Raw genomic sequence first — 27,347 nt, 5'->3', positions numbered from 1 at the left:
AAGAAATTTCACTAAGTGAATGAGCAATTTTTACAAGAGAGGTAGGGGGTATTTCTAGGTGGAAGAGAGGAGCAGAGAGAAGAGGGAAGTGTAGGAGAAATATTCCCTAAGAAAAGAGAATATTCTCTTCTCTTTCCTCTTTTACAGTGCCTTGAATCCTAAGAAAAAAGAAAAAAAAAAAGAAAGAAGAAGAGAAGATTGTTTACATAGACCTTCTATTTCTAGAAAAATAAACTTCCAATTCTAACAAGTGCTTCCTTTTCTTTGTAGATATCTTCTCCAAGCAATAAAATCAAAGCATCTTTGATTTTTCAACCTTCCATAGATGAGAAAATATAAATCTATCCCAAGTAGAATTCCAGAAGTGCCCTTGAGAAGTTGGAGGAGAGAGAGAGTAAGGGTGATGACTAGGATTCCTTCAAGAATAAATAAAATACCCATTCTGTCCTTCAGAAAACGTGGAGCATGGGGTGCTTATATAGGCCTCACCATTTTGTTCCTTGCGAAAAATCACCCAAAATAGACCCAAATTTCGTCCAATTCGGAGTTGGGGAGGCCAAGATATCTCAAGTTGAAGTTGGACTGTCCAGAGCCTTCCAAATGGAATCTTTCGGGTACAGTAAAGTAACTTCTGATAATTGTGTTAAGGCCCCTGGAATCCGAACTTCCGCTTCACTTTGTCCCCGTCTAACTGTCAATAATTATAAATAAACCCCTGTACACCATTTTCGTGCGTCGTTACGGAAATGGCCATAACTTCTTCGTTTCAACTCGGAATCAAGTGTCGTTTGAGCCGTTGCGAAGCTGACTCGATGGGCTATGCATCCATACTATTAACACCTCGAAAAAGCTTAAAAACATCTCCTTAGCATCATCTCCTCCATTTTCACAATAATTCACCTAAACCCTGAAAAGCATAAGAAAGCACCGAGTAACTCTGTCCAATGTGGTAAAATGTATGCTTTATGCCCTAAGATTTCACACATAAATGTGCTCATCAATAATATATAACCAAACAAGTGCATTAAATTGAAATTGTTATAAAAGATGAGGTTTCTTACAATGTACAGTCATTCTATAGCCATGAAGAGTGTCGGGTTGGTTCAAATCCTTGCAAATGTTCAACTTTGATGCATCTAATAGCTTAGTTTAACCTAAATGCATGGATTTATAGCGAAAAAACAGAACTAAAAGCATGATTTGAGTAAATAGATCAACTTTTTTCAAAAAGCATACCTTTTTCCTGTGAAATCCCCTTCAATCTTTGATTTCAGCTTGTTGGATGATGCAAAGGATGATGTTCTTCCACTCCTTGATTCGTTTTCAAGTGTTGAATGGAAGCCCCAAGTAAGTGAAAAATCAAGTTTTCCTACTGGGTTTAGGGTGTTTTTTTCCGCCTCTAGGCTTGCTGTGTCGAATTTATGAGTAAGCAAAAGGTTTAAGTGCTTTTGTATCAAGCGTATCGAGCATATTGATATGTATCGAGCTGTAGCGACCGATACGTCTCGATACGTATCGATACATATTAATGACCATTTTATGCTTTGTTTCGTTCATATCGAGTGTATCTATATGTATCAAGTATATCGTATCCGTCCGTATTAGCCGATACACTCGGTACATTATATTTTAGGGTAAATTACATTCCTGTCCCCTGTACTTTACCCTAATTACACATTCCTCCCCTCGACTTTTCCCAATTACACCCAGAACCCCTCTGGCTGATGGTGTTAGTTTGGTGTTAGTTTTAGTATGGAAAAGACTATTTACCCTTGTACTAAAACAGCAGAAATAAAATTACAATGCTACCCTTTTCTTCATCTTCAACCTAAAACTATCTTTCCTCTTTCACTGCCAGCACCAACACTGCCGCCGCCTCTGTTCTGAGTGATAAGGGACTCATTACATTTGAGAGCTTGAAGAGGAACTCCACTCTACTAGGGTTACAGGGATTGAGCGATTTCGGTGTCTGATCCACTCTTTCCCTTATTCCCTTCTTCCAACAGAATTTGGCTAAAGCGAATATCCCTCTCAGCAGATTGGCAGAGGTTCGTTCCACGCATGTCTTTTTTTTCTTTTCTTTTCTCTGTAATTCTGTCTGAAACTCTTTGATCTCTCTCTCTCTCTTTTCACCTTTTATTCAGAATTCAGTTTCTCATTTTACCGATTTTCGATTTAGATTCGTTTCAGGTGTTGTACAGCTCCATTTCGAATTAATTTCTGCAATTCTAATTATCATTTTTTGTGCCAGGACTTGCTTTCCTTCGTCATGAGATTTCTGATTCCATTCGTATTTCCGATGAATTCCTAATTGTCCTGCAACTTCTTCCTCCATTCCTCCCAGAATTACACAAGGAAACTTACTATTTCTTTTTTTAAATCTTTTATTTCGTATCTATTGCATCTCCTGTATGATCGATGAACTTGAAGAGCAACAACCATCTCTCTTTGTTTTTTTCTTTAGATCTCTCTGATCTTGATACTTCAAATCTGACTTCTTATCGTTTTCTCTGTCGATGATTTCCGTTAATATTGATTTTCCTCGTTTGAGGCCGTGTTTACCCTGAAGAAGTATTTTCAGTGTTTTTTTTCTTCTGTGGGAACCAAAAATTCGCATTTGGCAAGTCCGATTCGTTTTTCTGTTCTCCCAAAGTGAACAGGGCATCTGAACACCCAAAAAACAGAAACACAAATTAAAAAAAAAAATACTTCATTATTCCAGAACACAATTGAGGGGGGGGTGGTGGAAAACTTCCCATCTCTCTTGTCTCTCTTATCTCCCCCTCTCCATCACTGCCCCATCCCATGCTCTGCAACCCTGCCCTGCCCCTCCCCATCCACCCTCGAGCTCTTCAACTCCCCTCGTCCTGCCCCCAGCCCCATACAACATCGATAAATCGATTACTGAACAAACAAGCAGAAGTGTAGAAAACTCGATTGAAGACAGATGTGCACAACATGAAGATCAGTCCTACACTTATTAAAATTCGAGGTCAAATTTCTTTTAAGTGGGGGAGAGTTGATATAGATCAAAATATGAAGGAAAAAAAAAAGGCAAAACACTGTTCATGTTACTGTTCACATGAACAGTGTCACAGCCCATATTTGCCTTTTGTGGGGATGCTTTTTAGAAGATCTTGTGGGCCCATCAGGTGGAGAAAGATCCTATCCTAATGCTGCCATTAGTTTCTGTTTTCAGTTTTAGAAAGTTTATTTTATTTCATTTAGGTAGCTTCTAATTTTAGTTAGTTTCTATTTTTGTTTCCTTGTTTGTTTAGAAGGCTGGATCCAATAAAGCCTTGGTAGTTTCTATTTCCCTACTTTCTATTTTATTTTAGGAAGTTTCTATTTTCTTACTTTCTATTTTGTAAGCTTGCCTAAGCTATAAAATTGGCACTCATTGTAAGAAAGAGTCACCAATTGATTAATGAGATTTACAAGCAATGCTTGCCTCCAATTCTAAGAAAGAATTTGCCTTTCCACAGCTGAGATAGTTGTGGGTGAGAGACCCAAGGCTGAGATAGCCTACCCCCCCCCCCCCCTCTCTCTCTCTCTCTCTCTCTCTCTCCTTCCTATCCCTATCTTTCTTTCTATCTATTTTTCTATTTTCCTTTGGTCTTCAAATTGACCCCTACTGTTGCTGCCATCTTGTGACTGCAATAAACTGTTGCTGGAGAACTCTTTGAAGACTTGAATCAATCCATAATCATCACCAAGTACTGCTACTGCTTTTTACACAATCAAGAAGGACTGCTGCACCTGCGATCTCAGTTCTGCCCAGAATCTGTTGCAAACTTCAGACTTGAATAACTTCACAACCAGCCATTAGAATTGGCTGATATTTGGAGCACAAACCACCCTTGCCTAGGCCTTCACTCGATCCTACTTTGGAGCCATTCCTGCTGCTGGTTTGGTCCTTATTCACTAAATTACTAATTCTGATTTAGTTTCTATTTTGGTGTTCTGCTGCAACTATTATCGATCCTACTGTAGAGTGGTTCTTAGTTGAACTCCTCCTACATTAACCTCCAGACCTCGAACCAATGAGCATAGTTGTCACGGCGTCACGGTGATCCAAGTCGGTGGAGGGGTGTCACGTCGATATATCGACATGTCTCCTGCCATGGCAACGCCATGGCGAGCATGTCGACCATGTTTTATTTTTTATTTTCTCTATTTTTAATGTGTTAATAGATGTATACTCAAGCCATGTTTTATTTTTTCTCTAGTGTTTCTCAAGTTTTAAGAAGAAAATTCAGAAATCGAAGAAGAAATCGAAGAGGGAAAGAAGAAATCGAAGACAGGAAGAAGAAATCGAAGAGGGAAAGAGAGACACGAAGAAGAAATCAAAGAGGGTCGCCATGGCGTAGGTCGCCATGCAACCCTCTCCAGCGCCAGGACGCCATGGCGACGCCATGACAACTATGCGGCAACGAGGGAGAGTTCAACTTGGGATCTCAAGTATGACCTTAGATGGCCTTGAAGCTCTCGGCCAGGTATCATATAAAAATTCCCTCGTTCTTAACCCCAGTATCAAGTAGATCCAGCATCCAAAGAACTGGAACAGCTCCTCTGGAACCGAAGCCAGCGAGAGTTGTGGGTTCAGATACGAGTGCTGGTAATATCTCTCAGCAGAAAGGATTTTTGAAAGTGAAACCCTGGGGTTAGTGTCGCCTGGGGTAGCCCAGATCAGTCCCAAGAGGTGAAGAGGAACAGAAGGTGGGGTGAAGGTAATCAAACTCTTTTATGTGGCAGTAACCACCCCCAAACAGCATATCGAGTGGGTGAAACTCAAAAGCTCAAGGAAAAAAGGTAATGGAAGGAAGAAGAAGAGTAGAAGAACAACAGGGACAGGGAAGAAAAAGAATTTGATGAACAGAGGAACTGAAAAGGAGAATCTCGGATCTGCTAGAAGAAAAAGAGAAAGGGAGAGGCTCGCTCAGCCAACAGGCGGATCTGGTCACACAGGCAATAATCAAACCAATCTTCTATTCCATATTCAACTAGTTTCTCCAACGTATTACAAGCATATTTATAAGAAAGCAATTACATCTAATGAGGAAACTAAAAAAAGCTATGAAACTAACTTGACAAGGAAACTATTCAAATGAGGAAACTGGAAAAACAATCTAATCTCCTACTTGACCTACCCAAATAAAAGATTACTTATTATCCTAAGGACCTAATATAGAAAATAAATCTCTAACTATCCTACTAGACCTAAATCCCAATTTGGGCCCCATTCTCGGTTGGGGTTCTCAAACAAGTTTAGCCAGGTCCTAGTAAGTTGGTCGATCTTGATCTTATTCAGTCAGTCCCGGTTGGCTTAACTGGGACTAGCTAGGGTTTGACACCCTTACTTGGACAAGCTAGGATTTGGTCTCTGCAAGACAATAGGAAATGCAATCAGAAGAATAAGACGAATGCAAGAACTTATAAATGGCACTGAGTACTTCCACACTAAATAGATCAGATGGTGGCTGCCAACCTAGCTCTATTCCATCAATATGTGCTCTACTTCTGAGGGAGTGATGGGGATTGAGTTGTCATTGTCTTGCATCTATGGTCTCCAATCTCCATTCCTCACTTCTGGTCTCAGAATGTAGATAGGAACCAGGGTTTCTTGAGAATGAAAATGAGGAAATTCCAGATATGGGATTGAAGAAAGGTTTAGGGTATAGACTTTAGAGTTTGGGCTCTAAGGAAATCAATGCATCTTGGTCTTATGGGCTATCTGTTATAGGTATATCCGTATATAGGTCAAGAGATGTAACTGCATTTATTTTGGAAAGATTATGGCCACCGGCAATGTGGCCATCTCTCTCACGCTCTCTCTCCTCCCTCACCATGTGATGGCTCCCTCCCATGTCCCCATTGGCTTGGCATGGGGATTCCTTCCACATCAGTGGTGTGGCGATCTCCTGCACATACATTTTATACAGATATATGTGGAATTGCATTATCATTTTTACTTGGATGGTAAACTTGGAGGGCAAGACCCACCTCCATCACCCTACCTATTTAATTAAATGGTATTAAACTCTTACCCTCCAACACCCCCCCCCCCAAAAAAAAGAAAAGAATTGGGGTTGATCCGCTGGGCTCCATGATGGGTTATCCATTGGCAGTGGATGGTGGTAAAAATAATTATAATTTTTTGTGTAAATATTAATAATTTTTTTTTTTCCATGTGTGGAAAAACAAGGAAGGACAGAGTACGCAATGATCATATTAGATCGGACTTGGGGGTAGCCCCGATCAATGACAAAACTACAAGAGAATCGTTTAAGGTGGTATGGTCATATTCAACGGAGGCCGAGGGACGCCCCAATAAGGAGGAGTGACATGATTCCGATTGAAGGAGCTAAAAGAGCTAGGGGTAGATGGTAGACCTAAAATGACCATACGAGAAGTGGTGAGGAAGGGCATGCATAGGCTAGTATGACCTCGGATAGAGCCTATTGGAAGGCAACGATCCATGTTGTAGATCCCATTTAGCTGAGATTCTCTTTACGGGCTGGGCTATGCCTATTTCCTCTTACTATCTTTCATCGTTCTTTTTTCTATCCCATCTTTCATTTGTTTGTTCTTTTTCTTTTTCATCTCTTTCCCCCTTATATATATTAGAACTCTGTTTTTCCTACTTTGTTTTGCTTGGATCCATGTAGCCGACCCCATTAAGTTGGGATAAGACTGAGTTTGTTGTTGTAGTTTATTCCATTCGAATGATTTCAAGGATGGTTGTGAGATCAGATACGAGCTTTTGAGCTAAGGGAAAGGGATTTGTTTGATCTTTCAATAAGATGATCTATGTATTAAATCCTGATTTGATAAAGCGATTGGATGGAGCTTGTAAGAAGATGAAACTTGGATTCTAGGAGTGTGAGGAAACCTGTAATGATCTTGATTTTACCTTTTAAGTTGGCAGTAATGCAGATTTTGGTCTGTTGAAATGGCAGATTAGCAGGACTATTAATATTTTATTGTTTGCTACGGTTCTGTTTTGGACTGGCTATAGTGCTCCATTGACCAGTCATTCTTACTGTGCGTGTAGCTTGGTTTAACAGTTGGCAATGAGTCCTTAAGTTCAATTTCCTTTTCCTTGTCTTGGCATTCACTTGCTTCAAATTAACAAATTTTCTTTTTTACCATTGGCAGTGGCGTCGGCTCTTCCGTGGACCTCTGGCAATTTTGTAGAAGTTGTCGCTAACATAGGGGAAACTGCAGGGTATATATTGGTGCATTCATCAACAGTTCCTAATAAAAGGTTTTTCAGCTTAGTTTGATCAGAATTTTCTTATGGCAAGTTTTGGTTTTATGCCTTTCAAATTTATAAATGCTGGACTTGTATAGTAGCAATGTCCTGATAAGTGGTTGATGTGGAATTAATGTTGAAATTATGTATATCTCAATTTATTGCTGATTACACATGGACCAGTACCGGATAAACACTGATATGTCAAAAATAAAGGTATGTTTGTCAGTCAATTACTTTGCCGTGCAGGACACCAAATGCTGGCTGATTCTGCTATCAGGCAAGTCGCAAGTTGTCTTACTACCTGGGGGGTTTCAATCATTGTTCACTACTGTTCAATTTGTAGTCCATTGGCTTGGTTTTAACTTTAATTACCCATTAGACAGACTTGTAGCTTTAGTTGTGGCGCAGCAATTGGTCCCATATACACAGTTAATCTTGTCCTGCCAAAATCTTTAGTGCAGGCTAGTGCAAGAACTCATGAACAAAAAGGAATAACTTGGGAGCAACCTTCTGGCTCGCCTAAGACTGTTGGGAATATTGGTCACCTGGAGTTACGGTGCAACTATGTCATCAAAAGCTGAATATAAAAGTAGCAGCAGCTGTCTGCTTGAAGATGGAAGATTCAAGTTTGTACGAAACATGGATCAGGTTTCAACAACAATTTAGGCCATCTCGGATGGCTGTTTCAGCACAGATGATTCATAACAATGGCCATCAATCTACCTGCTTTGTTTCTGACCAAGCAGGTCACCCCATATCCCTTGGATTCTTGGAAATGGCAGAGCATCTCGCGAGACCACCCAAGCTTCTTACCCTAGTATGGTTCACCCAAGTCATGCTTGATGTTGGATCACCCAACATCTGATGTTGCCCATCAGTCACCTTAAATGTTGACTCTACATACCTGTCTGTTAAAAAGTGGTATTCCGATTAACGACCGAAAAACCTGTCGATCTTGCACTTTCATATCTCCAAGAGTGTTCAAAATTGAGACTGTTCACACCTTGAAATATCATCTGATATGATGACTTTAACACCAGATTATAATTTACACCAACAGTGTTTCATACTGCCTTGCACAGAAAAACTCACTTTCATAGGGAGGCTTGTCGATCATTTACTTTACATGTGTGCTGCTGTAGAATGTGATGACTGAGCGTTCAAGTTTTGTGAACAGTGTTTCTCACACTTAGAAGACGTGATTTGTAACCACTACAAGGAGTCATGGACCTTTGGCGGATTACTCTTTTTTGATGATAAGATAAAATATATTAATATTACTGAACAAGCATATACATTAATTTTTTAGAGTGGGCAGATTTGTTCAAATTAACAGTTAATCCCAAACAAAAAGGATCCCCCTTATGAACAAAAGAGACATTAGATCCTATATTGTTTATATACAGTAAGTCTTTTAGAAGAGGCCAAGGCCAAGGATTAGTGGTTGGAGATGGAAGAAGATCAGCGATCCGATAATTTAAGCATCACACTTCTTTTATCTTTAACCCTAAACTTATGGAATGGTCTAAGACCTGTTCTTATACTAAACAGTTTAGGATCTATACCACTGGATGCCTTAATAAAACCTATAGCAAACAAAATAAATCTACCATCTAGCAAAAAGATAAAGGACCATCCCAGAGAAGTTACTCCTAGTGCCTGGTATCCTGCATAGATTAAAATAGAATAATTGAAATGCAAAAGACAAAAAAAAACAGATAAAAATACCTCCTCTCCTTTGCCCAAATTTACATAATGGAATGTAATAGGGGGTGGGAATATTTCCAAATCAGCCAACCATGTTTTAGTCTGCTTCAGTATCCAAATGGGATCAAGTTTTTCTAAACCAATCACAACTTTGTTTCTAGCAGCCCAAATGAAATAACACGTAATAACAAACGCCCCAAAAAACGAATTTAAAGAGTACTAGTCCAATTTACAATTAAACAAAGTTTCAATGCAAAGATTTTCCAATGAGGAATACAGCAATAATTTCGTTCTTAGCCCCAGTAGATCAACAGCCCAGATGTGTTTAACCCAATCACAAGAAAGGAATAAGTGCCAATAGGATTTGACACAACTTCCACAGAAAGCACAAGAAGGTCGATCTGAAGCCATTTGGATAAGATCGCCTTGAATGAAAGACCTACATTTAACAATCGCCAGAAAAAAATTTTAAACTTGGCATGAATCTTCATTTTCCAAAAAAAATTCCATGAAGAGGATCGAAATAAATTATGATGGGAAACTATGGAATTTAGAGATTTAACTGTTAGTTTAGTACTAAATCTGCCATTTTTTGCTAAAGTACACCACTAGCTATCATTAGACGAAGACAGATTGATCCTGTAAATGTGAGAGGAAAAATGCATAGGAATTGATTCATCAAGTAAACAGAATTCCAACCTGAATTAATTATAAATTAGTCAACCTTATCATCTCTTTTTGCCAAATCTTGTAAAGAAGGAAAGACACAACCTCGAATCGAAGGTATCCAAGGGTCGGTCCAGAAGAAAGTTGATTTACCATTGCCAATTTTTCTAATCACAATATTTTGCAGACATGGAATAATATAAATAATACTATTCCAAGTCCAAGATTTCCCTTTTTTGTGTGGATTTTAGGATAAAAAAAGGTAGAGTTGGGAAAGTATTTGGCTTTATGAGTTCGAGCTCAAAGAGAAGTGGATTCCGAAAGTAATCTCCATCCTAATTTCATCAATAAAGCTTTGTTATGATCCTCAACCCTTCTAAAACCCAACCCCCCTTTTGATTTAGCAACACACATTCTATCCCAAGCAATAAGAGTAGAATTTTTCTTTTTTCCTGAATTCCCCAACCAGAAATTGAGACATAAAGAATCAATGTTGCGACAAATTTTTATTGGAAAATGAAAATTGTTCATCAAATATGCAGGAGTGGAAGCAAGAATAGATCTGATTAATACCTTACGTCCTGCATATGATAAAAATTTAGATTTCCAAAGAGATAGTTTATTTTGCATTCTCACAACCACTCTATCCAACTCCTTAACCTTTGATCTGCCATGAAAAAGATTAATTCCCAAATAAATAACATCTTTAGACATTTCTTTAATACCAATGAGGGAACAAAGTGCCGTTCTTTCCAAAGATGGGACATTCCTACTGAAATAAATACCACTCTTAGAAAGAGTTATTTCTTGTCCCGAAAAATCTTAGAACAAATCCAAAATAGCCTTAATAGATAACAAATCATCTCGAGAAGCCAACAGAAAATGAAGATGTCATCCGCAAATAGGAGATGAAAAATTTCGGGAGCGGTTCTGGCCACTTTAATGACCCTAAATAGATTCAAATTCCGATAAACAAAAAACAGTCTGGAGAAGACCTCCATGGCCACAATGAATAAATAAGGACGGAGGAGGCAACCTTGTTGAATGCCCCTCGAGGGCTTAAAAAAATCGAAAGGACTCCCATCTAATTTGATAGAAAAAGAAGTTGTGGTGATTAAAGATAAAATCAAATTGCATCACTTATCCCCTAACCCCAGAAATCTAAACAGAGAGACAATCAAATTTCATTCAATTCTATCATAAGCTTTTGACATATCAATCTTAATGGCAACATATCCTGTCTTACCTCTGGTATGTTCAAGAAAATGAAAGATTTCCTGTACAACAACAATATTATCAGTAATTTATCTACCCGAAATAAAAGCCGACTGAAAAAGGGAAATAAAAGATTTTTAAAAAATTCTTCAGATTAGCAATTAATTTGGATAAAATTTTATAAACCATATTGCAAAGACTGATGGGTCTGAAATTCCCAACCCAAATAGTAGAGTCTTTAAGAATAAGGCATATTAGAGTATGATCAACCCCTTGAAGAATAAGGGTATCATCAAAGAACTTAGAGGAAAAAAAGAGCAAATCTAGGCTTACCAAGGTCCAAACTTTTTGGAAGAAACAAGCTTGAAACCCATCTATACCTGGAGCTTTGAGAGGACCAAAGAAAAATACAACCTTCTTAATTTCTTCCAATGAAGGAGGAGAGCAAATTAATGCCGCATCCACCGAGGAGAGGACCTGAGGAAATAAGCATTCCACAAAACCTGCATCCAAAGGATTCGAAGTTACAAAAGACTTTTAAGATGAGAAGCAAAAATATGAGCCATAGCCTTAGGATCATCAATTCTACGACCCTCCTCATCCCAAATAAAATCAATCATTATTTTCCTCAAATTGGATTTTGCCACCGAATGGTAGAATTTGGTGTTTCGATCACTATCTCTAATGTACATATGTCTGAATTTCTATAACCAAAAGGCCTCCTCCACATCAAATATTCATTTCAACTGGCCTTGGATCTTATCCAACATAACTTGGTCTGGTGCAGTCTTATCAGAACAAGAAAGATTACTATCAAACATTTGATTCTTGAGGTAATTAATATGCCCAAACACATCTCTGTTCCAGGTTTCAAAATATTTGAAAAAGAGACCAGTTTCATAGCAATTGGATCCCCAGAAAAAGAATTCCAAGAAGATATACAGAACGAAGAGAATTCAGGGTGATAGATCCAAGCTTCCTGAAAATGGAAAACTTTTTTGTAACTGGGACGAGATCCAGAGGTTGAAAGAAGCAAATGGTTATGATCAGATCCTACTGGGGATAATTTAGAAACATAAGCAAGAGGAAACAAGAGAACCATTGAGGGGAAGCCAAAACCCTATCAAGACATTCTTTGATAAGTCTAGGTGGTTTTTGCTTATTTGTCCAAGTGAAACGAGATCCTCGAAAACCCACATCCTCAAGAGAAAAAGACATCTTTAAGTTTTTCGGTGCCAAAGGATGATTGAAAAGGAGACCCTCCAATTTTCTCAGAGGGTGAAAGCATCTCATTAAAATCTCCAATAATACAAAACATATAATCCAAAGATGATCCGAAATCAAATAAATCCAGTCAGCATTGACTCCTAGCAGCTTGATGTGGTGGTGCGTACAAGCAGATTAACCAAAAAGTATTGCAACTTTTCTCCTCAATTTTAATTCCAATAAAGTTACTAGAGAGAAATGAATCCAAAACAATGATGACTGGTTTAGTAAGGATCCATTACCCACCCTCCCTCCTCTTGATCCTGTACTATTAATATAACAAACAGATTTGTAATCGGATATAGGGGGTTTCAGCTTTAAACAAGCATACTCCACACATTTAGTTTTACAAAGGAAAATAATATCAAGATGAAATTTATTTATATGAAAGGATAAACATTTTTTTGTAAGTATATTATTAAACCCTCTAATATTCCAGGAAAGGATAAACACATGACAGAAAAGATAAGGACAGAAAACCTACAAAAGTGATAACCTCTTCGAGGATGAACAGACCGATGCACCGCACAATTTTTAAGCTCCAAAATGCAGATAGATAAGCTAAGCAGGATAATAAAAAATACAGAAAAGTAGTTAAAGAACTGCAGGTACTGAGTAAAGGAGAATACCAGTTTAAGTGTCTGTGTCTCCACCGATGTGCCAGGTACAGATCCAAGAGAGATGCCATCATCAGAGGGTAAATCTGAACAACCAATATTGGAACCTCCAGAAAGCTCACTGACCAATTCTTTAACCAAAGAGATGAAGGAAGTAGGGTCATTCGAGGAAGCAATAGAGAGTTCCAGAATGGCTTTGAAAGCCTCAAATTCAAATGCAAGAAATGGAGAAATGGAAGAAGTGAACATTTTTCTTTTTTTTTTTGGGATTAGGATACCCAAAAGGATTCCCCACAAAGACCTCCTAAACAGGGCCTCTTCTGTTTGGTTCAGGAAACACAAGATCCGAAGCAACCCCAAAAGAAAGGTCGAAATCTAATGGATACAAATCAACAGATGAACCAGAGAAGCTCAATCCCATCGAGGGAACAGAATTCCCTAGGTCAAGAGACTCATCTTCAACAATATTAAAGAGTTCTGAATCCGGATGTAGATCCAATAATAAGGAAGAAATAAATGCATCATCACTGGGAGAAAAGCTTGAGAAAATGGACCTTGGAATTGAATTATCAGCAGCAAGGTCCAGAGAAGGGGAATTAAACTTCTCAGAGGGATTTTCAACAACACCCAAATTAAGATCCACATCAATTGAATCACTAATAGTCTCAGGCTCAGAAAGAAAAATCACAGGCGAACTACATATGGATATTTCAGCTTCACCGTGACCCAGTCCAGAAGTATCAACCCAAGATTTGAGAATGCAGGGAGTGCAGATTCAGAGATAGGGGAAGCAGCCCTAACAACCTCATCCATGACCATCAGGGTTTCTGCCGTCATACCAGTGAAGTTAACACAAAGTGGCGTCAAGGCTTGCTCAAAAAAACTAATAGACGGGGTCCTACTAGATGACCCAGGCCCTAATGATCTGGGGCAAAAATTCTCTTCATGATAGAGACGTCCACACTTTCCACAAATTTTAAATGCCTCATGTTTTAGAAAAACAGGCAACGATTCCCCCTGATTGTTACGAATCTTGGAATGAGTACAAATAGGCCTTCTCCATTTGAACAGAATTTTAACACGACCAACATTAGAAGATAAACCCAACTCAGAAGTATTGAGAAACAGGTCCTGAACTTTACCAACATAGGAAACTGTTTGTTTAATTTTATCAAAAGAATAAGCTTCCAAGGGGATGGGACTAACCTGAACTCAAACAGGCACAATTCCACGTTCAAAGCTAAACAACTCATCGTCCAATAAATGAGTAACAAGATTGATCTGAGCCTTTCCACACCACCAGGGGCATAAAGCTTGAAGTCTATCCCGAGCAGCAGCCAATTCCATCTCAACCAAAAACTTCCCATTTTCAAGCCAAGTGATAGACATGACCCCAAGAGGTAGGGGTGTCAATAAAGCTCGGCTGGCCCGAACCCGTCTTGAGTCCGGCCCGGACCCAACCCTGATTTTTCAACCCTGAGGGCGGGTTTGGGTTTAGTTATAGTCTAACCCTGGTAGGGTCAGTCGGATCAGGATTTAGATCCTAGGCCTAGCCCGGCCCAGCTCGACCCTGTATTAATTATAAATATATAATATTAGATCATCTATTATTTTGATCAGGACCATAAAAAGAGTTGCTGACATGATTGTTATTTAGTTGTAACCCTTATAAGCTATTCACCAAATTACAAAGAAATGGTTACAAAAAAATATCTTTGGTTGGTTTGGAAAACCCACAGTAAAGCCAAACAACATCGGATTCTCCCTGTTGACACTCTTGGTTAAAGTACTTCCAGAGACACAGTAGGGCTTAGTTGAGCCGAGACCAAGCTATTCACCAAATTCTCCCTCACAATGGCAGCTGGGCGGAACCGAGAAGGAACTAAGGCCAGCCAGACCCAGAATTAGCAGAACGGCGGCCGCGATACTGGTGGCCAGATTTAGGACCAGGAGGCCCACGTGGGGGAGCCCAGTGGGACATAAATGAGCACTGAAAGGAAAGAGGTGAACCGTAAAAAATCAGAAAAGATAGCCGGAATCGCAAAACCCTACTTGTAGGATTAAGCACCGACCAAAATAAAGAGTAAGCTAAGAACTTCAAATGCAAGAGAGAAGACCCCTAAGAGGCAAGACCATCAATCAAGTAGAAATAAAAAAACAAGTACCAGGAAAAACCAGTAACCAAAACAGGAACAAAACGAAGAATAGAGGGAGAGAGAGCATCAAAACTTGCACTGTATGTGTCACACCGTAGAGCCACTCAATTACCCGGGTAGGTGAAACGGTATTAAGAGGGACAGAGTGAAGATAGAATGGAAGGATGTGTAGGTAGGAAACTAAATCTAATGGATCATACTTGTGCTAAAAAACCCACTAACACCATCTTACAAAAGTAGAAAACTAGCAATTGGCTGCAATGCTACTAACTCCATCCATTCCCCTTTACGGATTACTGCTATGCTAGAGTGCGCATATTGATGTCCAACACACGCAACCAATTCTATTCCTACTGAATGGGGCAAAATAAGTAATCAATTTTTTTTTTTAAAAAAATTATGTGGCGGGTTGGGGGGTTCCATGAGCGACCTCCTTCAAAAGGAGTTGGGAAAGATGGTATTACTTACAGTAGAGTAACGTGTTATTAATACCCGAACCACCTCAACAGTAAGTAAACTTTGCATTTTTTCTCTTTGCTTTGGTTTTCTAAGAGAAGGGAACGTTGGCTCCCAAAGTCTTATATTGCGGAATCAGAGATAAAATCGACCAGTGATGATTCGGATAAGATTTTTGGGTGTGAATTGGTAAGAATTGGGATCGTTTATGGCCGATTCCCATACAAATACGGCTCTGGGGTTCTCTTTTATTCTACTTTGGGTTACTCTCGATTTTTTATGAGAGCCTAAGGATGGAATGCAACTTCTCAATCTGCCCCTGGTAGCTGGTATTTGTTCTTTGAATGGTATGATGGCTCCATTTGTACCCCAGCTCCTAGAATACAGGATAACTGCCGAAATGAAACCGGGAATCAATCTATACTTTTCTGGGGCTTGCCTTGCCCCAACATCTAATCTAAATAAAGGGCGGGCGCAAGAACCAGCTGAGCCTCTTCAAGAAGGCTTTGCTTGGTAGACGCTGCCAGAACAGAGAGGAGGTTTTACAAAGAAAGGGGTTGCAACTTGCAAGAGTTATTGTTAACTTTGTTATTGTCCATTATTAGTGAAGTTAATCTATTTAAATAAACAGCCAAAGTAAGGGTGTGAATGAGTAACAGGACCAAATACCGAATCTGGATCCTGATTGAATAACTTGAATCGATTCGGACCGAATTTAATATGGTGAAGTCCTGGATCTGTAAATCTCTTTATAACTCGGTTCGATTCGGTTCGGTTTGGATTCGGATCTACCCACTAAATCGACAAATCAAACCAAATCTAAACCGAATACCCGCCTAAAAGTCAACTTAGATTCTAAGTTGGCGGTTAACCCTTAGAGCCTTAGAGCCTTAGACTCACTTACTCCTTAGTAGTTAAGTCTTACTAAATATGGATTTCTTCATGATCACGACTTCTTCTATAACTCTTCAATTCTTTACATCTTTCTCTTTACTGCTTCATCTTCTCCGTCTTTCTTGTTCTCTTTATCACTTCATCTTCTCCTTCTCTTGAATATTAGAATCGAACGAGAACCGAATGGCATAATTGAATTTAAACTAAATATAGTAATTAGATTTAGTAACCAGATAAGAACCAAATAGAAGAATAGGGATGCAAGTTTGGCCCTATCGGCCCGAACCCGCCCTAAGCCCAAATAGGGCCTAGGCTGAGATACTTGGCCCTGAGACAGGGTCGGGTCGGGCTAGGGCTGAGGCCTCCGGCTAAGCCCGACCCAGCCCAACTCAACCATGCTTTAAATTATACTATAAAATATATATTGATATATTATATATATTTTAAACATTAAATGTGATACATATTTTGTTATATAATATTATATATAAAGATAATAAGTGATAATATATTTTATAACCAAATGTTCTCTGTGTCAGGGGCGTAGGCTGCACCCGACACATGGAGGTGGGCAAAATGACTACCTTACCCCTTGAATGGCAAACCCGTGTGTCTAGGCGCAGGCTGCACTGCGGCACAGAGAACATCAGCCCATATTTTATCATAGTGTTATTTTATGTAAAATTGAAAATTTTCTCTCCAATCCAGCCCAACTTTGTCCAGCCCATGCATCTCTCCATTCTCCCACTCCATGATTAGGGTCAACCAAGGTCAGCCCAGCCTAACCCTAAGGGCGAGTCAGGGTTGAATTTTTCAAGCCTTGAGTTAGGGTCAAGCCAGACTTGGGCCCAGCTAAGGAGACTCAGGGTTGGCCTAGGGTTTTAAAAAGCTCGGCCCAACCTGACCCTGTTGCAGCCCAATACAATAATCGAATTATCACCAGATCCAAACTGAACCGACCAGGATCGGTTAGAGTATTCAATTCTAAAACCAATCCATAACTTGGTCCGGATTTGGATCCCACTGCCACTGCTTGGAACCGAACCGAATACCCACTTGGATACCAATTTGATACCCTGGGCCCAAAGTAATTATTCTTTGCTGAATATTTTTTGGGTAAAAATTATTCTTTGCTGATTAGTGGTTTATATAATACTATTTCATATTCGAGATTAGTCTCACCGCTTTTTCTTTCCCGGTTAAAGAGTAGGTCTCACGGCACAAACGCCAGACGTCTCTGAAAAATATTTGGAACCATAAACTAGTGGAACGTTACGTTCTATCTCTTGTTTTCCAATAAACAAGAAGTATTACCTGGCTGATTCCAATACCTTAATCTATAACCCAATAGGCCTCCCATCTGTAGCCAGAGGTGTAAAAAAAGTTATTGAAATCAACTCCATCTTAAAAAACAGTAGAAAAAAAAAAGAACTTAAATGACCTTATATGAACTCAAAATTTGATCATCTAACTTCTAAAGGAGCTCTTCAGATGTATTCAACAGTCACAGCAACGCATCGGATAAGAAACCGGTGACACAACTTTTTCCTCAAAAAAGCAATTTACTAATCCAACTGCTGCAATCTCCGGGTAATAAAATCCATAGTACGATACAACGATTTGCTAATAGAATAATGTGCTTAGTCTAACCAAAACAGGAAAAAGAAATTGTAATTAAGCCATGGGTAAACACTAAGAAGTCATACAGGGAGAAGGTGATTATCAAATGCTTAGGCGATAATATCAGAACAGTAACTATCCATCATATTCGCCCTGGGAAAACTTGTTCTCTGGATAATAATTGGCTGTGACTACATTTCCTCCAAATCTCCTCCCATTCAACCCTTGCCTGGCTTTGGTAGCTCCATCTACGTCTGCATACTCCAAGAACACCTGCAACGCAGTAAAAACAAGTAATCAGTAATCATATAGCTTTTTTTTTTGGCGAGGCTTCAAAAAGGTGATAGAATTGAGACCTCGATGATTAAAAATTGATGATTCCAATTTCTAATAAAACTATCATACATATGGATTAGGATTAGGATTAGGATTTTTAGAAAAAGAAACAGCATTCTATACCATGCACAACTTATCCGGAAAAAAAATCATACCAAAGCACCAAAAGATGGGTTGGTCAATCACACACAATTAGAAAAGAATCTACAGGATAATAAATGTATATTCATCAGAAGAAAAACTGCAGGCAAAATCTCTCCACAAACCTTTCCAACACCTGGAGATAACTCGCCATTTGGTCCCGGACGTGGAATGGCTACATTGGCCAGATTCCCTGCAGACGCAAAAATTAATAAGAATTTTGAAGCAATTCAAATAATCAAAATGCACAAACAGAAAAAAAAAAAAACCCCAATCTTAAGAGTAAAGATGGAAAGGTTAATGGATCTTCTGTATGTGGGTTAAGCGTGATTCTCTATAGCAGAATGTGGTACTACAAAAGGCTGTAAAACAGAAAGATATAAGACAAGAGAAAATTAATATTTGAGAAAAGATCTAAGAGAATATACACAGGAAGAAGAGAACAGAATAACGAGTATTCACCATATTTTCCGCCTTCTGCTCTCATGTCTTCCATTATGTCTTCATACTCCTCATCATCTTTTAGCTCATCTGCGTTAACTACCTCTGTTAAGCATATAACCTTGGTAGGTAGTGCACCACCTTGGAAAACAAGTCTCTGCAAAATTTAAAGCAGTCATTAATAATCCGTTCAATTAATCAATCCTGGCGTTACTTAAAACAGGGGTAAAGGCTGGGTATGCTGGCACCGTACCCAGCCTGAATTTGTCTCTCTCCACCCCCTATGGAAATGAAACCACCCCCCCTCCCGTCCTTCCCTTCCCACCATCTCCATTGGGAACAGCTGCTAGCTCCAGGAAAGCTAGTGGCGTGCCCAACCCTCTCCTCCCTCAAGGAAAATGTGACATAGTGGCTAACTGTAAGCAAAATGTACCATAAATGTGCCACCCAGTCTAAAAATTCAAATAATTGACAAACAAGTAATTCAAAATAAAAGACTAAGTTGAAAGACTGTAAACAACTGTATTTTTAAATTGGGCAAGAGATCGTTGTTTGGTCGTGTAGCGCCTAAATCAGCACGGGGGCTAATGAGAGTGCATACAAGGGCATCAACATAGATGTGACTCTTTATTTCATGGAGGGCAAGACTGTACTTTCATGTGCTCCTGTGTCTGGGCGCAGGAGCCACGTGGCCAGGTAGCGATTTTTTTCCTTCTAAATTAAACATGTGGTTATTTGGTGACCATTTGGATCTCCTTTAAATTATTTTCCCAGGCACAAGGAAAACAAATTTTTTTTTTCTTTTCCAACCCCCAATAACCATTGCTTTTTATTTCTTCTTTTTGTTCTAGTCATTACAAAATATGAACTGAAAATGTTACCTGAAGCCTCAATATAACACAATGAGCCCGATGTCATGGCTAACCTGAAGATCAGAAGCTTAAAGCTCCTAAAAACTTCAGGATATTTTATTAGTAAATCCAAAAAGAAATTCAGGAAACTTGAACCTACAGGCTTACAACAGGTTCTTAAATGTTCCTTCTACTAAATTTTAAAGGGAAGCAGCATGGTATAGTAACTAACATTAAGAGTTACACTAATTCAGGAAAATAAAATGAATTATATAAAGGCAATTGCCCCTTACCTGCAAAGCTACCTGCTGCTGTGCCTGCAATAATACACTCTCCTGCTCAGGTTTTGGCTGTGAAGCACCCTGATTTGCACGCCTAACAGTGAGAGTTTTATCACCCATTTTTATTCCATTGAGAGCTGCACAAGCGATGTCAGTTACTGACAGATCTTGATACACACAAAATGCATAGCCTTTTGAGTTCCCTGTTTCCCTGTCCTTGACAAGATCAAACCCACGAAGAGGCCCAAAGGATTCTAAAAGCTCCCGTATCTGTACTTCTGTGAAATAGTACGGAAGCCCACCCACGAAGATCCGATCAGGACCCTCGAGTCCACCAGCAGAACCTGGAGTTAATCCAACAGCAGCTAGGTTGAGATTGGGATTTGGTTGACTTGGCCCAAGTGCTGCAGCAAGAGAAGGATTGTAATCACTTGGCCGCCTCACCTTCACTGGTGCACCCTGTCAAACACAAGTATCAACACAAACAAACCAAATTGTTAGGCTAATGAAAACATGTGCGGTCTGAAATCATTTTGAATTCACCACTGGGAACATTCCTAGGATTCAAGTGTTTCTGAAAACCAATAAATATGATAATTTGGTAAATAATATGGATATAATCAAGATAGCAACAAGAATATACCTCAAAAATAATACCATCCAAGGCCATAGCATTACTAGCCTCCTCAACAGACCTCATTTCAACAAATGCAAACTTCTTCTCATGGTTGATGTATACATTGACAACAGCATCTCCTGCAAGATCAAGTGTCAACATATACTGATTCAAAGTAACCAACCAAAGGGTGAGCAGGGAAGAAATTAAAACCTGGTCCAGCAGAGTTTCCTCCAATTGCAGCCATAACCTGGCTGAAGAAAGTTGCCACTGACTGAGTAAAAAAATATATAAAATAATCAGTAATCAATCAACTTAACTAGGAAAAATCTAGACTTCGAGTGATCAATAAGTTCAACCATGCTTCAAACAAGAATAGTAAAACATACTAAAAACCACAGATCCTTCTAAAAAAGTAATCATGCAGACAAACTGAAAGTGAAAATAATAAGTCAACAATAACTTGTCACAACAAATGTTCTGCTAAATTAATTTAAAAAAAAAAGCATTACAAGTTCTGAGAAATACATTAAGTTCTTCAAGGAGCCAACACCATATTCCAGAAAAAACAATCCAATATCTAGTTTCTTTCCACCCTAAAATCTCAGTTAAATGGATCAGATACTGATGCCAGAAAGTACCAGCTATGAACTTTCTTTCTCAATTTTAAAGATTGAAAATGAAGTAATTAGGTTTTTGCTTTTCAGAGCTTAGAAAACTTAAGAATTTAATATTCTCTTTTACCATGTCAAAATACTGCATGCTGAATTGCCAAATTCTTCTCGCACTCTTAACAGTTCTCCCAAAGGATGGCAAAAAATGAAGTTCGAATATTCATTTTTACACAAGAAAAATTATTAGACAAAAGACTGAACTTCTTCCAGAAAAATAGAAAAGGAAAATGAAAAGGATTCATCAAGTCTTAAACATCCATCCGCGGGGAGAGGGGGGTGGAAAAAAACAACAGCAACAGTCCACGAAATCAAGAACAACAATTAGACAACAGTCAGCAGGATGAATAACCTGTTCATTCGCAGTTGGAGAAAGGCCACCAACATAAACCCGCCGAGCATGTCTTGTTGCCTAACAACGAAAGCAAATAACATTTAGATATCAAATGTATCAAAAGAAGGATGACCTATATCCATGAAGAACCAATACACTGTACCTGCTGAGTCATTGCCTGAGGGTGCATCAAGAGTGGGGTTGCCAGCTGGAACACACAATCATCGAATAAGAAATTCACTGAACCGACACATTAACATAATATCACCACAACATAAAATAAAATAGACTCACCTGTCCAGGAAATTGTAACATATTTGGAAACATTCCAGGGATTGCTGGAGTTGGCCCATTCAATTGACCTGCAAAATCCATTTAGATTAAATAATGGTGTAAAGGCAAAATATAAGATCAAATACTGCTAACGATAATGGGTATCAAATCAATATGCACCTCCTTATGTTCATATATGCTCAACAAAGCCATTGGCAGCACAGTGGGACAAGTAGCCCAACATTGCCTTCTTACAACAAAACATAAGACACAGAAACAAACAAACAAACACCAAAAACAAGAAACAACCAACCACTCTCAGTTTCAGAATTAGTTCATGAATATAGAAAATAAATAAATAACAAAGCCAATCAAGATACGGCAGCCTTGGCTTGCTATTATTTTCAATGTAAAAAGCAAATGAATATAGCTTACCAAATGGTACCAACCAATTTGATATGATTTTCCAAGCTAAACACAAGCACAGAAATAGAGACTGAATTAAAGGTATAGGATGGAAAGAAACCCAATGTACCTGCTGCAGCAGCAGCAGCAGCAGCTGCTGCTGCTCCTGGCATCAATGCAGTTGGAGGAGCCATGTCGAAACCACTAACCCGTTTGCTGCAATGACAAGTTTAAAATTAGATAGTTACTATAGAAGGAAAAAATTTTGATTACCACAAAGGTGAATGAAAGATTAACTAATATACACTGATAATTATTACAGGTTAAATTATAATCATATCTGTTGATCATGATTGAATATCTCAATCATTCACATGCATCAATATGCCCCTAACCCCCCAAAACAAAGTTCCCGGACCATTGGACAGCCAGTCACACCATGGTCAAACTGTCCAGACCATAGACTGCAAATCCGGACTGAGTATCATTTCAAGGATTGGAAGCATTCTGGAAACCAATGAATGGTCAATATACCATCAAGTCCAAATTTACAACCATTAAAACCGGACAATTGGACCACCAGGCCTTGTTGAAACTGGACAGACGGACCTCCCATAACTGGACCAAACCAGACAGAATGTCTTCAAGTAGTGAGATGATTTGAAGCCAAGCCTTGCACTCAACAATCAGACTGCTGAATATCAGGCCAGCAGAGGCAGATAGCCGACAGTTTTAAATCATTGACTAGGAGTCTAGGACTAAAATTACACCAACCTCAAACAGTTACAAGGTGATTTCTAAACGAAAAAAACTGGCAATTTAGGGAAATAATTAACCATGGATGCCACAGAATTTAGCTCCATGAAGTTGGCTAAATTTAGTTAATGTGTTCCTCAGCCAAAACACATTACATCAGTGTAAAACAGACTGGTTTATTATGTAACCCATAGCAAGAATGCCAACAATGGGCCCTGGTTGTCACAACAGTCAGTATTGATGAACCACTAAAAGCCATTGAACGTTTGATAACAAAGCTTAAAGAATAACCTGTACCTAAATTTGGTAATATGTAGGCACAGATCCATGCTCAACCTGCACCAGCAATGAAATAAACTATGAAATGTATGGTTACCTTTTTGATCTTGAACGAGATCGAGAGCAAGAGCGAGATCTTGATCTATGATGAGATTTACCCCTTGAACGAGATCGAGACCTATGTCGATGTCGCCCATCTCGATCTCGATCATATTCTCTACGCCTGGAAATTATTTTGAGACAATAAATCATAAAAAGCATTAACATAACATTAGGCTTAACAACAGGCTAGGACAGAGGGAATAACAAATAACAATCAAATGCAAGTGGAAATAGAATGGTAAAGTCAAACATATCAAATCTAATCACATTTACGATACAAAAACTTTCTAGGTCTGTACAGACACACACTAATAATTTTCAACAGCAGAAATTTGGAAAATACTGGTAGATGGAAAATTCTATAAAAATGACGGTCCAAGTTTTTCGGTGAAATAAGCCCAATAGCAACAGAGTTTTCAAGCACCAAGATGGAACATAAGGCGTACCACTTAGTCTAAGCCTCCAGTGCAGCTCACGACCATGGCCTCTTGATAAAAAAAATTGACAAATAAACACACAACAATATAAACCAAAGTCATTTAGATACATAACGGTGGTAGCAATTGTAATATTTTTTGAGTCAAGTTTCTATACTCAAAAAAAAGAAAATGGATTTTTGCATTTTCTGTGTCTCATATATAAGCCAGTTAAAACATGTATATTTAAAACATATCAAAACTGGAGAACATAAATATGGGTCTGACATAACAGTATATCATGCAGTAGAAAATAGGGGGAATTGACGATCTACTGGGTAAAAAAACAGATTTACAAATCTGGTGTGTATCAATTATGTTTTACATTTACAAGGTAAGATTTTGAAAAGATTTACTAATTCTCCATGTGAGTAAAAAATCTAAAGGAATAACCTAAAATACCCCCAACATCATTCTCTCCTCCTCCTCATCAGGAACGCCTCCGCAACCTCTCCAATCTCCTTCAAGCATATGCTGGCAATGTTTGTCATCTCTCTCACACACACGAGGGGTTTCTCTTTAAAAATGCAAGAGAGCCTATACAGTCCCAGCAAATTTATTGGTTGTTTTGGAGCGGATTGAACGCTCTCTCTGTTGCTACTGGTGTTGTCTGGGTCTGTTCGACAAGCTACTTTGACAGTCTCTTTCTGTGTGATTCCCTTCCATGGTCCATTATAAGTTGGGTTCCAATAAAAAGAGTTCGGCTTGACAGTTTGAAACTCAGCAGCACCATTAACTTGTCCGTTTCAAATCAAATCTCAGGGTGGATGACTATAATCATGGAGGTGGCTAATTTATTATCTTCAATACACATACAATTCCCTAAATGATATCCGAAGAATGTTTCAACTGCAGCTCCTTCGCTGATTTGTCAGTGCCAGTTCCTGGGCATGAAGAACATATAAACAGGTATAACCCAACCCACCAGATTTCTCATTCGGATCAAGCTATCCTCAGAACCAGAGCTAATACCTCTGATTCACAAAGAATTTGAACAAAAAGAAAGAGATGGAAAACAGGGTTAGTGACAAATGAATGTTTCAGGTGGTTTCATATTAGCAAGAGCTTGCAGTGACATTGTAGATTGTGTGTAATAAATTGAGGCCTTCTCAGAATAAGGTGCTTGAGAGAAGTAGTAGCAATGCAACTCGGCGGAAGATGCAGAAGGTGTGGTGCCGCTACTCAATGAGACGGAGTCTTCCATCTCCTGTGATGCAATGTATACTTGCCCATGACTTTTCTTTTTACTTTAAACTTGTCAGTCTGAAAACCATGGTCTAGCTACTTGAACAACACAACTGGATTTGGTTTCAGGGCTTGGCAGGGCAGGGGAAGGGAGGAACAAGGAGGGAGTGGATGCGGAGGTGTTCCTTCGTTGGAGGAAGAAGGAGAGAAAATAATATTGAGGGTATTTTAAGGTATTCCTTTAACTTTTTTACTTACATGGGAATTTGGTAAATTTTATCAAAATCTTAACTTGTAAATATAAAACATAATGGATAACTACCAATTTTATAAATTTTTTTTGTTATCTGGTAGATGTAGGAAATTCTCCCTAGAATAATTCTACTCTTTCCAGCCCCCCCCCCCCCCCCAAACAATAAAAAAAAAATTTCATTGCAATGACATTATTTTGCACCAAATATACAAGATAAAGATGGACCAAATGCATGAGGCCAGTCGCTGCCAACCTTTCATAGCATAGGGCTGCATCTCACATACCTCAATCACCTGACCAGGAGCCTTTTAAATCAAGTACTAAGAAGTTTTCTTTAATGTCTCACCTCAAGGATTATGCCTGACAAGGCTTTTTGGAGAGTGAAGAACAGAAAACCATAATGAATCAATATGTAGAATTGCATCATACACTTCTCATAATTATGTTATTAACAGAAACCAACCTACAAGAGAGAAAAAGAGGGTCGAGTAGGGGAATCAGCAAAACACACGGATGCCTTCTTCCAATTAATTATCAATGGGTCAGCTCCACAAAGGAGGTTTCAGAAAACTTCATGCCAATTTCAGCCACTACATGAGCTAAAATACACCATAAGAAAACTGAAATGCATTCCAACTCATACCTCTCATAGTCTCGAATTCGGTGATAATCCTCATCGTCATCTCTATCTCGACCACGGTCCCTTCTGTCATTCCGTTCCCTATAGTGGTCTCTATGGTGACGATCCCGATCTCTGTCTCGATCCCTTTCCCTGTCTCTGTCTCTGTCTCTGCCTCGATCCCTTTCCCTGTCCTTATCCCGGCTTTTTTCTCTTTCCTTCTCCCTACTTCTTGAAGATTCTCTGTCATACTCCCGGGATCCATGCTGCAATAAATCAATGCATTTGATTGTAGCATCAGCAAGGGTATAACACATAGCCAAATGATTATTCTCTAGCATTAAATGAATGTAATAATCAATTCAGCAAATAAAATTACATAATTCATATATATGGTTTGACAACCAATTCTGAATGTTCAAATGTTTCTTCAGATGGGCTGTCAAATATAAGAACTTAGCTGAACAAATACTTTATTGATACAACAACATGAACATTTTATACATGTTACGTGGTAATAAAAATAAGACCCCCATATTTGATATCAGGTACAATAGGCATGGGCAGTAACATTTGTTAAGTAGCATTCCTAGGAGTCATGATTGAGGAGACCTTGCACAAAATGTCTACATGATTAATGTGAACATTCTCTGAGTATCAAACTCTTAAAAAATGTATTACCGAACCCCAGGAGGGGGCAGGGAGAACAAGGGAAGGGGATATACAATAGAAACAAAAGAAAGGGGGGAAAGAGAGGGGGAGGGAAGAACAGACTGCCCGACCTACGTAGAAGTGGGAAGCTGCAAAAGAGACAAATCAAGACCCCAGAAAACAACAATATGCCTGTTCCTTGGGGTATCCAAAAAGTGCCTATGACGCATGCAATCGAGCTTGGAGGACATGTCGAAGAAGATGGCTTTCCAAATCAAATCAAAAGATCAGGATTTGGAAGTCCATCTCCTGAGGTTCCTTTCTATCCATATATGATAAATAGCAGCGCCAAACACAAGCTTCTCAATAGTATCACCTATAGAAGTCCCAGAGAAAGTCTTGTCTAGCCAGAGCCATTCCCGCTCGAAGGCCAGGATTCTCCTACTGCGGGGCCAGATCGAGGAGAGGGCTTTTTTCCAGATGGGATAGGTAAACAGGCAGTCAAAGAAGAGGTGGGGGATGTCTTCATGGCCATTCCAACAAAGGATGCAAGAAGGGGGAACAGGGATACTACGGCATGTTCTTGTGAAGAGCGGGGTATCCAGTAAATATATAGATGCAATTAAAGCTATGCATGAGGGCGTGGTAACTAGTGTGAGTTCTGTGGGAGGCCAAAGCAAGTAATTCCCACTTATGATTGGGTTACATCAGGGGTCAACCCTAAGCCCTTATTTGTTTGCGCTTATAATGGATAAATTAACCAAGAGCATTCAAGACGAGGTCTCATGGTGTATGCTCTTCGTAGATGATATCGTTTTGGTG

The 27,347-nt window shown here is 39.0% G+C and overlaps 2 protein-coding genes across 8 annotated transcripts in view; one reads left to right on the top strand and one right to left on the bottom strand.

The window, feature by feature from the left end:
• LOC122660154 (DNA-directed RNA polymerase III subunit RPC5) overlaps window positions 1-7,466 on the top strand; it is a 47,457-nt gene extending 39,991 nt beyond the window's left edge. For all 3 annotated transcript variants that reach the window (XM_043855339.1, XM_043855340.1, XM_043855338.1), the window contains one exon: window positions 7,159-7,466. The gene's annotated coding sequence lies outside the window, so the exon portion shown is untranslated. The remainder of the gene's footprint in view (window positions 1-7,158) is intronic.
• Window positions 7,467-17,957: 10,491 nt separating this feature from the next.
• The window catches only part of LOC122658064 (splicing factor U2af large subunit B-like), a 42,698-nt gene continuing 33,308 nt past the window's right edge, over window positions 17,958-27,347 (bottom strand). For 2 of the 5 annotated variants that reach the window (XM_043852938.1, XM_043852943.1), the window contains exons 6-13: window positions 21,690-21,734; window positions 21,545-21,604; window positions 20,735-20,795; window positions 20,549-20,661; window positions 19,918-20,364; window positions 18,795-18,930; window positions 18,458-18,525; window positions 17,958-18,128 (exon numbers count right to left, since the gene is read on the bottom strand). In XM_043852938.1, coding sequence (XP_043708873.1) covers window positions 17,991-18,128; window positions 18,458-18,525; window positions 18,795-18,930; window positions 19,918-20,364; window positions 20,549-20,661; window positions 20,735-20,795; window positions 21,545-21,604; window positions 21,690-21,734 — 1,068 coding nt within the window. In that variant the 3' untranslated portion in view covers window positions 17,958-17,990. The other 3 variants (XM_043852937.1, XM_043852941.1, XM_043852942.1) reach the window with 3 other exon arrangements.

This window comes from Telopea speciosissima, chromosome 4, assembly GCF_018873765.1.
Source record: "Telopea speciosissima isolate NSW1024214 ecotype Mountain lineage chromosome 4, Tspe_v1, whole genome shotgun sequence".
NCBI classification, from domain to species: domain Eukaryota; kingdom Viridiplantae; phylum Streptophyta; class Magnoliopsida; order Proteales; family Proteaceae; genus Telopea; species Telopea speciosissima.
This window is presented reverse-complemented; position numbering and strand designations above follow the sequence as displayed.